Here is a 12445-nt window from a genome sequence, read left to right on the forward strand (position 1 = left end):
AACAAATTTCGGACACTCATTTGGGGGAACCTCAAGTGGGGGCCCGGAGGATCTTCTAATTCTCCCCCCTCCTCCCCCCACCATAGCTACGCCACTGAGTGCTGCCCTATATATGAGGAAGATTCAGTAATACTTAAAATACGGCACATGGACCATATTCGTCCCAAGACGCGGTGTTATTCGACCATATTCCGGACCCTCCAAACATCTGCCCAAAGTGCACAAGGAAGTAACAGCATCTTTGCGGCGACACACGTATAAGAAATGCATATTATGGCCTTCAAGACGTAAAAGTTTGGGCCTAAACTCTAAATTCGTCTAAAATTTACTTAATTTGTCGTCAGATTAAGATTATTATATTTTTATTTCAGATGCCATTGTATAAAGAAGACGTAGGTATAGGTTAAAAGTTTTAAGTTCCAATATTTGTTATAAGCCTACTTTATAGAATGTTTCAAGAATATGCAATATAATCCCCAGAGGCGTAGCCCGGGGGGGGGGGCTTGACCTCTTTATGGGTCCTTTAGCTGTATTTTGATATTCGACATGATCATATGGGATAATGGCGATAATATTTAATGTAAAAACAATTTTCGAACACTTATTAGGGGGCCCCCACAAGTGGACGCCCGGGGGATTTTCAAATTTGGATCCCCCCCCCCTAAATGCACGCCCTTATTAATCGGTATTTTGTTATTTAAAAAATGTAAATATTTACATAAGAAGCTGAAATCAAAATTGTAACTTCAGCATCTAGATCTATATGATATCAAAATATGATAATATTAGTGATAGCTAATTATGCATTTTTTGAAAATTCAACAACTTCAAAGTTGTATTTTTTTCTCAATGATTTTTAAGTCGTTTATATGCCTATCTATAAAGGAATAATTAAATTTAAAATGAAGCGAAATAAAATGAAATATTTATAACAAGAATTTATCAAACAAAAAATATACAACTATTAGTGGTATGCTTTGATAATAAAATTTCAGTTAATTATGTCCATTTTTTTTAAAAATGATCATTAGAAGATTAGCAAGTTTGCTGAAACCTTATTTCCCCCACTAAATATGAAGATGGAATAACAATTAGAAACTCTGTGATAAGTATCAGGTAGGCCCTATTAGGCCTATATCTTTGTGAAGATAGAAGAGCTGATATCCGTATTTTTTTTTAATTGTGCTTTAAGCTCTTCATACTTATTCCATACAGTTTTTATATTGTTGCAACCATTATTTTTATATCATCGTCATATGGATTGACTATCCATTGAGTATTGCCGTATTCAGAGTGTCCTCAAACCTTAGCTAAAAATGTCAATAGAAGACGAAAAGAAAACAATTCTACATTTCTTTTTGGATTTGGCCATATATTTCACAAAGACATAATTAAGATATTTAAATTAAATGTTAACATTTACAAATTTAGAAATTCATTCAAATGTCAGAGTTGAAATTCAAAGGATTAACTAAGATACAAATCACGTGTGTGTATGAGTTAATTCCATTATTAGGAAATACAATTTAAGACTAAACGTCCTGCTTAGATGAGATCCACTATCGTACACCCCCATTTACATCTCATACCCTCCAATTCATTTTTTCACTCTCGTACACCCTTTGGAAGTCGTCGTAGACGGTAGACCCCTGGGGTCTATATAGGCCAATTTGAGAATCACTGGCTTAAGGTTAATGCTAAGGCATACTCATTTCTACCATTGGTATTGTGTGTGTTGTTCTATTGAATGGAAAGATTCCTAAAGATGACACGTGGTACAATAAGATTTTTTAAAATGTCTACTCTAGACTTTAGAAGGCAAGGCAGATTGGATAAAAGGTTTGAGAAGCACTGGTTTAGATTTACGCTTCCTATTTGTTGATAGACGATGCCATGACAACACCCAGCATGCACTTCGACACCATATATAAGCCCCAGCTCAAAATCAAATTCATCAGTGCAAGCCGCTCTGTTCGACACATTACGTCGTGCGTAGAGGGATTTTTCACTATCCAGACTATTTATTTTTCTCGTGTCTCAACAATTTACATTATATTAAAATGGTAAGTTGAGCTAGCCAAGAATTGAAGTATCTAATTTTAAAAGCCTTAGATTCTAAATCAATACAAGTCTTTGGTAAATCCCTTATCATGATTATAACTTACCGCCATTCTTCTTATAATTATTCATCAGTCCTCATCATACCCACTGAGTCTGACTCACTCAGTGTCGCCATCCGCCTGGGCTTGATCTGATCATGCCTAGCTCAACTAGCTGCTAAGCTAGATTCTAGACTATATACTACTATATAGATTCTAGATTAGATAATAAGATAGGCCTATCTAGTAAGTTACTAGGTAACTAGATCTAGTAAACCATAGTAACTGGCATAGTTACTAGTAATTAGACTAGTGGTCACTAGTATCTAGAGTCTAGTAGTCTAGATTGCGCCAAAGCCAAAGGCCTCTCTAGACTAGTGACACTACTCTACTGACTCTACTCTCTAGTCAGTGAGTAGGAGCAGTAGTCTACTCACCCACTAGATCGAGTCTTAGATCTACATTCTATTTTAACTATATACTAATATATTTAATATAGATATTTATAGATCTATGACTACTAACTGTAACTAACTGAGCCTCCTGAGGACTCACTCTATTGATTTTATCTATTGATTTATTATGACAGGCACAGGGAGTGGTTTCACTGTCACTGGTATGCTCCAGATTCCAGTGCTTTGACTCTCACATGACAACTATAGAATCTACTAATTATATAGATTCTACAATTCTAGGCCTAATAATAAGAATCTAGATTAGATCTTAGACTCTAAGTCTAGATACTTTAACTTTAACTTTAGATAGATAAACCAATTTAATAGATCTAGTTAAATCTAGTAATCTAGTCTCTAGATCTACAATCTACAGAGATACAGTTTAGAGTTTAGAATAATGTAGTAAGATAGATACATTAATACATAGTATATTTATATAGCTCCTCCTTTGTGGTCGAAGATGAGCACATTTCCTATGGACTCAAAGATATATGTAAAGTCCAATCCTCGCTGTAAAAAACCGGCTGCATATGTCATTATGTGGTATGGGTGGGTTAGGTCAGTTTCAGATAGGCCTGCTTCTTCTCTCGGCTTTTTGTTGTTCTGCGCTCTTTAGCCCTGGCCACTCTTCCCTATAAACATGCCCATTACGGCCCAGTATCAGTTTTAATTAGGGTTATCCCCCTTTGCCCTAATTGCAGCCCTAAATAGCCCAAATCGCGCCCTAATGGGCGCACATACCGTTTGCACATTGGCGTCATTAGGTTCCCATAAGGGACCAATACGGGCTACCCTAATTGTGCCAATATCGGCCCAGAATGGGTAAACCCACTTCCGGATTCATTGGGGATTTCCAGAATCGCGCCCTAATCAAGCCCATACTAGCCCCAATGGTTTAGTAACTGAGATTTTCATTGGGGTTTAATTAGGGATAACCCTTATTGTGCCAATATCGGTCCAATGCTGGCCCTAATGGTTTAGTAATTGAAATATTAATTAGGGTTCAATTAGGGATAACCCTTATTGTGCCAATATCGGTCCGATGCTGGCCCTAATGGTTTAGTAACTGAAATATTTATTAGGGCTCAATTAGGTATTATCATGCAAATACTGTCTCCGATGGTTCAGTGATTAAATTTTATTATGGCTTAATTAGGAATAATCTTTAATGTTTTTCAATACTGTAGTTTAAAACAAATTCATTAGTGATTTTTTGTTTATAATGCCCTTTTTGTTCAAATGCAGCTCAATGGTTTAGTATGAGATTTTTAACCTTTTACATAGGTCTACTTTCACACTTATGATTTAGATCTAGCAATAGAATTATTTGACATAATTGTTTGGAAATTATAATAATTGAATCAGTGCATGATTTCTATATTCATCTAGCTATAATGTCAACATATTTATAAAGTAATGGACAAGTTAAATTACATTTTTGGGTTTGAACACTATCAAACAATACAATTTTTGGTAACGTACTATATAAGACTTGCATGCTCTGATCATTTATTCTTAAATCAAACTTACACAATTAACTTTTTTTTATTTTTTATTCATGGAATAATTAACCAACACAAAAGACAAATATAACAGCACAAACAAGATATCAAGACAGCATTTTCATTCAATTCTTAGCATTCTTTACAAGCTGACTTCAAGACTGGTGGCAATAATTCATATTTTGACTTCCATGCAGCAGCTGGAACAAACAAACAAACAAATAAATATTATAGTCATGTAATAAAACTACCTTCAAGCTGTATTAATAATAAAAAGAATCTAACAATTAAACATCAGAAGACCTTACATTTATCTATGTGGACATACTATTTAACGGTTATATTTCCAGCCCTTGATGATAAATGGTGCTCAAAAATTAGGTTGCTTCTAAAGCCTATTAAGCAACACAAAAAATAATGATATTTCAAAATTTGGAGTTCAATCTTCTCCTTAAATTAAATGTTATGAATTGGTGTCAGCAAATGTGGCACTGGTATTTGACTATGCTAAAAGTGCAATGGCAGACTAGATCGAGCTAGGCTTCAATCCATTCAATATTATATTTTGTCCAATTTATTTATATTAACTTTATCACAGGCTCTTACTAATACAACTATATTCTGTTGTAATTAGAGTTCTATGGTAATTTTAAAAATAAGTTGGCTGAAAAGTTATTCTAGAATTAAAATAAACAATTATCACAGTGAAACTTAAAAAAAACATAACAAAAAAAAAAAACCACAACCAGCATATTTCAAAATTAGGATAGCATTTCTTTATTTACATTTAATAAATTCCATCCCATTAACAATTTACTTTCAGATTGCTGATCAGTAATCTAAAAGCAAAATTTAATTCTTACCTTCTTGAGCAGGCTTGCTTATGAAAAGATGATGAACAGCATCTGTACTGCATGCATAGGTTATTATTAACCTAAAAGATTAATGTCAACTTCCCCTAAAGAAAATGTGGCGATCTGTTAAAAAAAAAAATAAATAAAAACATAAAAAATGTTTAAAGAATGCAAAAAAAAATAATATTACAATAGAGGCAAAACACAAAATGTTTAAGGTAAGGTATACAAGAAGGATTGTTGCTATATAATGACATTAGGTCAAAAACAATTCTATGTAGGCCCTATTTTCATTGTATAAATGTTCATTATAATTTTTTATGCAAATTAATAATGAACTTAAATCTCAGTGAAATTACAAAAAGCTGAAGATATTGCTCTCGAACATGTTTCACAAGATTAACATTTATTTTACATTTTTTTTATTTAATCGATTTGATCTCATTAAAATTTTCATTTGGTTTGGGGGGATGGGGGGGGGGGTGTCACTGATCAGTAATCTTAAAGAAAAATTTATTCTTCGTACCTTTTTGAGCAGGCTTCCTCATGAAAAGATATTGAACAGCATCTGTAGTGCATACATAGACAATTCTTATTGTCAGCTGCCCTTAAAGAAAACTGGCATTCTAAAAAAAAAAAAAAAAAAAATTACAATAAAGACAAATCCTGAAATGTTTATGGTATGGTGTATAAGAAAAACTGTTGCTATAGCCTAATGATGAGAGACTGTATTTTTTCTTTAACAGTATCCACACAATGAAATTTTAAAAAGCCTAAGCCTTAGCTAAGCCTATAGAATGAATCCTAGATCAAATTGTAGAAAAATGTATAATATAATAATTAGTATTAAGACCTCTAGATATTCTAGCTAGATCTAAATATAATCTAGATCTATGTCTAGTTTATAGATCTAGAATTTCTAGATCTGTATAGATCTATTTAATTCTATTACATAGAGCCTAGAGTCTTTAAAATTTACAAAAAATAAAATCTAACATATATTGAGTATTGGTGAATAAAGATGTAACGCTACCTGGACCTGGTTATGTGGTATGCACGATGGACTGTTTGGTCGCCTCGTTGGTCTCTGCATGGTCGTCTGGTTCATACCCTGCAACTGCCATCACTTCCCTAAGCTCCTTTGAGGTTTAGACTACCAAGTAGATATCTTCAACTCTGAAGGAACATTTAAAAAAAACAAAAAACAATGTCAATATAGGGCTATAGTCTATAGCAGCTATAGGGTTAGCCGTTAGTGGCGTTAGTCTATTATATATAGGCCCCTAATATAGATATACTATATATATACATATTTTTCTAGACTAATCTAGACATATCTCAATATCTGATTTTAAAACCAAAATAAACGTTTGATTTTATTTATTTGTATAAATTTAAACATTCTAAACTCTAGACTAGATTTTCAAGATTTGGAGTGTAGGCCTAATATTGTACATTAGTCTCTACAAAGTAAATATCTATATTATAAGATTATAAGTCTATACTATAGGTCTATGACTATAACTAGTTACTAGATCTAGAATTATTTAATCTAAATGACCTATCGCCTATAGTATGAAAAAATTAAAGATTAGTCTGTATTAACAATATATTATTTAAATATTATTCTATACCTACTAAATTTTCTAATAACAACTAGATTTTAGAATCTAGACTATTCTAGACTATCTTTTATTAGATCTAGATCTAAGTTTACTAAGTCTTAGTATATCTTATAGATCTAAGTCTAGGTCAATTTTTTCTAACCTCATAATATTTGAATTAGAATAGAACTAAAATCTAGATCTATATATGAGTATGAGTACTATGAGTATAATAATTATTATATTAATATACCAAAGTGTCCAAAGTCCTAAGTCTAAGTATTAGTTTACAGTTACGTGACTAGATAGGCATGTCTAGACTAGATCTAATATTCTGCCCTAAAGTTAAAAGGTAGTAGATTTAGATTTAAGAATTAGTAAGTCCTTAACTAAATCTAATTCTATGCTGCAGATGCATTAATTAGCCATTTCATGGTAGATTCTAGAATCTAGATCTAGAATCTATTCTAAATAGTAAATCAGTAAATCTAGTCTAGTCATAACGCATGAATGTTAATCACTTAAGTTAAGTCTAAGTCGTCTAGATCTAGATTTAATAGGTCTCATGTCTAGATATAATATATATATTAATAATATTATATCGTACTAGGTCTATAGTACTTAGAGATTCGTCATCTGATGATGATCTGTACTTGTGATAGGCTTAAGACTTTAACTTATAAGTTACGACCATTGTCACCATTCCAATTGAATTTCCATGGCTGCTGCCATTGCTGCCATGAGTTGAAGAACATATGCAAAAATTCATTGATATCAAGAAGTACAGCTCATATAATTATTTATAATAGATCTATTATATTAATGAAAGTCTAGATTGACTAGACCTAGACTAGAGTGACTATAGCTCTATAACTTGTAGTATAACTAATAACTTAACAGATTTAGATCTAGATCTAGCTAGCTCTAATTTGATCCACGTGTGTACGCTCTAGAGTGAAGACTGAATAATCCAGTTTGTGCCGAATATCGCGAGCTTAAAAGAAATAAATGCTTCTTTTTCATTGGTCAAAAAAAATGTTAAAATGTATAAAACTTTTTTTTTAAATCTAAATCTAAAAAAACAACAAAAAAACAAATATGTTCTCCTTTAACTTTAGATTCTATGTGTGATTAAATATTACTAGATATAGATATATTTTTTTAGTGTGCACATTAAAAAATCAGACACACACACACATACACTATTTGATTACGAAAAGTCTGCATTGGGCCCATACGGGTAAAACTTCACTATTCCAGTTAGGGATTTCCCCAATAGAACACTAATTATTTTTTTTTAAAATCTTAATATTACTTACAAAAAGGATTCAAAGCAACATTTAGCTTTAAGACGATTAATACTACATTTTAAAACATCATAATATTGTTTTTTATGTTATAATAAAGATTTCATCATGTTGGTTCTGGCGTGATTGGGGAAATCCCACACCGGCACAAAAGCGGAAAGACGTTAACGGCCCAATAACTAAAATCCCACACCGATCCGTTAACGTTTTTATAGGGTCGATTGTAAGTAGGTCAATCTACCCAATGAAACCTTATTACCCCACACCGCGCCAGAATGGTTTCGATGGGGCTTTGTTTATAGGGTTCTTGCTTCAAATCTTGAGACTCACAGCTTCACACTGAGGAGCGATCGAGAGCTAGTGCTTCCTAGTAATCCTAGCCGTGAATGTCGATATCACATTCCTTGGAGTTCTTGAGAGTTTTTGTAGGGCTTGTATTGGCCTCCTAGTATATAAGTAAATATAATCTAGAGTAACTAGACCTAGATCACTAGATTTTAGATCTAGATTTATATAGATTCTAGATTATTGATTATCTATAATTTACATTAATTACACCAGTACACTAGTGTGAACATAATCTAGAGCTAGATTCTAGTCAGATCATAATTGAAAATTCAAACTAGACTAGTGTCTAGATATCTAGATCAAGATTTTGATCAAGGTTGGACCAGTAGGCTTGAGTAGGCACTGACTGAGACTGAGAATTGTAACAATATGCTTCATTTAGTCTAGATCTAGAACAAGACTAACAAGTTCCCCATGCACAAGCCAGTTTATCATTCCCATTGGTCTTGACATTGGATAATGTTGTCACAAAGATAATTTGTTTCTCTGGAAATTGGAACCTAGCTCTTGACTTGATGAGCTAGATTTTTATGTTGTTCAAGAAAAAGTCTTAGAAGATCTATGTTGATTGCAGTCTTTGTTTTAGTGTATGGTTAGAATCTACATCTAAATTTGTGATTGTATATTTAACAGAATTTTTTTTTTTCCATAGCGTGAGTGTATTTCCGTCCATGTTGGTCAAGCTGGAGTCCAAATTGGCAATGCCTGCTGGGAACTCTACTGTTTGGAGCATGGCATCCAGCCAGATGGTCAGATGCCATCAGACAAGACCATTGGAGGGGGTGACGATTCCTTCAACACCTTCTTCAGTGAAACTGGTGCTGGCAAACATGTACCAAGAGCCGTCTTTGTTGATTTAGAACCCACTGTAGTAGGTAGGTATTTTATTTTTTAAAATAGATTCTAAGGACTTTTTTAACAGTAGGCCTACATAAATAGATTATTCAATTCAAACACCCTGTATATATTCTAATATGGCTTATTTTTATCTTAACAGATGAAGTGAGAACTGGTACCTACCGTCAACTTTTTCATCCTGAGCAGCTAATCACTGGTAAAGAAGATGCAGCCAACAACTATGCCAGAGGTCACTACACTATTGGCAAAGAAATTGTTGACCTTGTCCTTGACCGTATCAGAAAGCTTGCTGACCAGTGCACTGGTCTTCAAGGGTTTCTCATTTTCCACAGGTACTTCACTTCTACAGCATTGAGCAATCTTTATGGCAGATTTCTTTCTAAAAACTTTCTAAAGTTTAAAGCTGTTAAAAAAAAAACAACTAAGTTAACAAATCTAGTCTAGATTTGCTAGTGTTTGAACAGAGGAAAATGGCAATAGTGTATAACCTAACAATACAGAGTTAACTTAAACTAACTTAGGCTTAATAAATAGACAGTGTTTTCTATTATAGCCATTCTATGCATTAAGAAAGTGAAAAAAGGGATTTGCCAAATTTGAACCCAAAATTAATAGTTTTTTATTAAATAAAAGCATTTCTATTTACATAACAAATCATACGTTAAAAGTAATGCAGTATTGTTGTCTTGGCCACCTACACCTCCTTTAGCAGATCTCTTAAGGGAGTTTGTAACAATTGCACTTAAAATCAATACATTTTTCATTTTATTGGTTCAGATTTGAATGCTACAATTGTATGTTTAGCATGATTCATTTAAACTAGTTTCAACATGAATATGATTTATACATGCACAAGTAAATTAATTGAACAATCTATAATAATTTTTTAATAATTATTTTCTTAGTTTTGGTGGTGGCACCGGATCTGGCTTTGCCTCACTCCTCATGGAGCGTCTGTCTGTTGATTATGGCAAGAAATCCAAGCTGGAGTTTGCCATCTACCCTGCCCCTCAGATCTCCACAGCTGTTGTTGAGCCCTACAACTCCATTTTGACCACACACACCACCCTTGAGCACTCAGACTGTGCCTTCATGGTTGACAACGAAGCCATCTATGACATTTGCAGACGTAACCTCGACATTGAGAGACCCACCTACACCAACCTGAACCGTCTGATTGGTCAAATTGTATCTTCAATTACAGCCTCTCTCAGGTACTTAACTTTTCTTTGACCTATGAAATAAATTGTTAGGATTTCTTTAAGTGTAAATGCAGTTTAAGCCCATTGTTTTGCTCAACAAATTTGACTTTTTCAGATTTGATGGTGCTCTGAACGTTGATTTGACAGAGTTCCAGACCAACTTGGTGCCATACCCTCGTATCCACTTCCCACTGGCAACATATGCTCCAGTCATCTCTGCTGAAAAGGTAACGTATGCTGATTCATATAAACATTTTGCATTTTTACTTTTTTAGTGCAAAGTATTTTTATACTTGGACAAAACCTTGTGCAGCAACCAATATGTTTGTTTGCAGGCCTACCATGAACAACTGTCTGTTGCTGAGATCACTAATGCCTGCTTTGAGCCAGCCAATCAGATGGTCAAGTGTGACCCACGTCATGGCAAGTACATGGCCTGCTGTATGTTGTACAGAGGTGATGTTGTCCCCAAGGACGTCAATGCTGCCATTGCCACCATCAAGACCAAGAGAACCATCCAGTTTGTTGACTGGTGTCCAACTGGTTTCAAGGTAGGGAGCTTTTAATTAATTATTACCAATGTTGGACTATACTTTTATATTTTATGAACATTTTTTTTTTCCGTTGGAAGAGGATGTAATTGTAATATATCTTTTTAGGTTGGAATCAACTACCAACCACCAACTGTTGTCCCTGGAGGTGACTTGGCTAAAGTGCAGCGTGCTGTCTGCATGTTGAGCAACACCACAGCTATTGCTGAGGCCTGGGCTAGACTTGATCACAAGTTTGACCTTATGTATGCCAAGCGTGCTTTCGTCCACTGGTGAGTTTTTAGCACTTTGTAAGAAATAAAACTTCTTGTAAAGATTTGTCTTATATCAAAACCCTATAGAAAATATTTTGATGTTTTAAATTTGAATATCTTTAAGCATTTCTTTAATCAGAGCTTGAAATATGACAGCTAAGCTTATAATTTTTTAAACATAACTATTTTTGTCTCCAGGTATGTGGGTGAGGGTATGGAGGAAGGTGAGTTCTCTGAGGCTCGTGAAGACTTGGCTGCCCTTGAGAAGGACTACGAGGAAGTGGGTGTCGACTCTGTTGAAGGCGAGGGTGAAGAGGAGGGAGAAGAATACTAAACTGAGACCGAAGTCTAGATGTGAACCATAACTTGTTCTCCGTTTTTGGACAAACTGAAATTGTTAAGAACTAGTTTTTTGTTTTTGCTGATTGTTAAACAATTTGCTTTAATAACTTTGGAGAAAAAAAAAATGAATTGAATCTTGATTCATTTGTGTATTTACTGGTCAAATGTAGATTTAAGTTGAATTGTCCAATATTTTGGCAGTTTAAGTTGGCATTTATTTATCATTCCAAATATTTTAATAAATCAGGACATTGATTTTGATGTACCAGTGTTTATTATACAACAAAATTTGGCAACTTTTTACATTTTGTTATTAGGAGAAATAAAGTTATAATTATTTTTTTTTATTATTACTTTGTTTTTGTGACATCTATTTGTGATTTTATAAACCAATTACTTCGTTATTTCAACATAGTTCTTACTATTGAGGTTGGAGCTACATACAAAATACTTGAAGTAAAATTTCATGTTTCATTTTTAAATATTAAATTGTCATCCTATCACTTTCACCATTTAGATCTACATGTAATTAAAACTGATTCAAACCTTCACTAAGAGTCAGCAGTGTAAAGTAAAGGAGGTACTAATTGATACATTTAACCATATCAGCAGGTACACTTAAGATGAGGTTAGACTAATGATGAACTTGCTCTGAAAGTAATTTTAATTTGTTGAGACTGATGGCCCAGTAGAAATCTCTTACATCATTGTTAGCTGGAGGGGGGGGGGACATTACTTATCAGTGACTCTAGGCATACTAAAGTCTCTGCTGTTTAGTTATGTCCCCAGCATGAATTAACCGTTTCAATGCATGTGCGTTAAGAAAGCAGTACCTAATTAAACAGTTACCGCCCACAAGGTCTTTATTCTGGGTTGTAGGCAATGTGTAGAGGTTCATCCCCTAAAGATATCTGAATAATTATGATCAACTAATAAGCCTCTGCTGTCTAGTTTACTGCAGCTTCATCTTGATTGTGAGATAAATGTACCTTGAAAAACTGCTATAATTGTAGGCAAAATACTTGAAATTAAAATTAATACTTGAAATTAAAATGTTCTATAATCAGAG

General features: G+C 33.6%; 1 protein-coding gene and 1 long non-coding RNA gene across 5 annotated transcripts; one reads left to right on the top strand and one right to left on the bottom strand.

The window, feature by feature from the left end:
• The first annotated feature begins 1903 nt into the window (after positions 1-1903).
• On the top strand, positions 1904-11726 carry LOC106074972 (tubulin alpha-1A chain-like). The gene is made up of 8 exons (XM_056016063.1): positions 1904-2063; positions 8822-9044; positions 9167-9359; positions 9933-10241; positions 10345-10456; positions 10565-10780; positions 10889-11052; positions 11233-11726. The coding sequence occupies exons 1-8, from the start codon at positions 2061-2063 to the stop codon at positions 11366-11368; spliced, it is 1356 nt and encodes a 451-aa protein (XP_055872038.1). The 5' UTR covers positions 1904-2060; the 3' UTR covers positions 11369-11726.
• Positions 4089-7553, bottom strand: LOC129923699 (uncharacterized). 4 transcript variants are annotated; one of them, XR_008775703.1, is made up of 5 exons: positions 7413-7553; positions 5944-6086; positions 5437-5536; positions 4920-5033; positions 4089-4256 (listed from the first exon to the last, which is right to left on the bottom strand). It is a non-coding gene; the product is annotated as an uncharacterized LOC129923699 (long non-coding RNA). The 4 variants fall into 4 exon arrangements; XR_008775705.1 differs by lacking the exon at positions 7413-7553 and adding an exon at positions 7215-7396; XR_008775704.1 differs by lacking the exon at positions 7413-7553 and adding an exon at positions 7136-7256.
• Positions 11727-12445: the final 719 nt, after the last annotated feature.

Source organism: Biomphalaria glabrata, chromosome 17 (assembly GCF_947242115.1).
Source record: "Biomphalaria glabrata chromosome 17, xgBioGlab47.1, whole genome shotgun sequence".
Taxonomy (NCBI): Eukaryota; Metazoa; Mollusca; class Gastropoda; family Planorbidae; genus Biomphalaria; species Biomphalaria glabrata.

Coding starts and splice junctions, on each gene's coding strand:
- LOC106074972 (XM_056016063.1), top strand. Junction 9,360..9,932: donor GGGTTTCTCATTTTCCACAG/GTACTTCACTTC, acceptor TTATTTTCTTAG/TTTTGGTGGTGGCACCGGAT. Junction 10,781..10,888: donor GGTGTCCAACTGGTTTCAAG/GTAGGGAGCTTT, acceptor ATATCTTTTTAG/GTTGGAATCAACTACCAACC.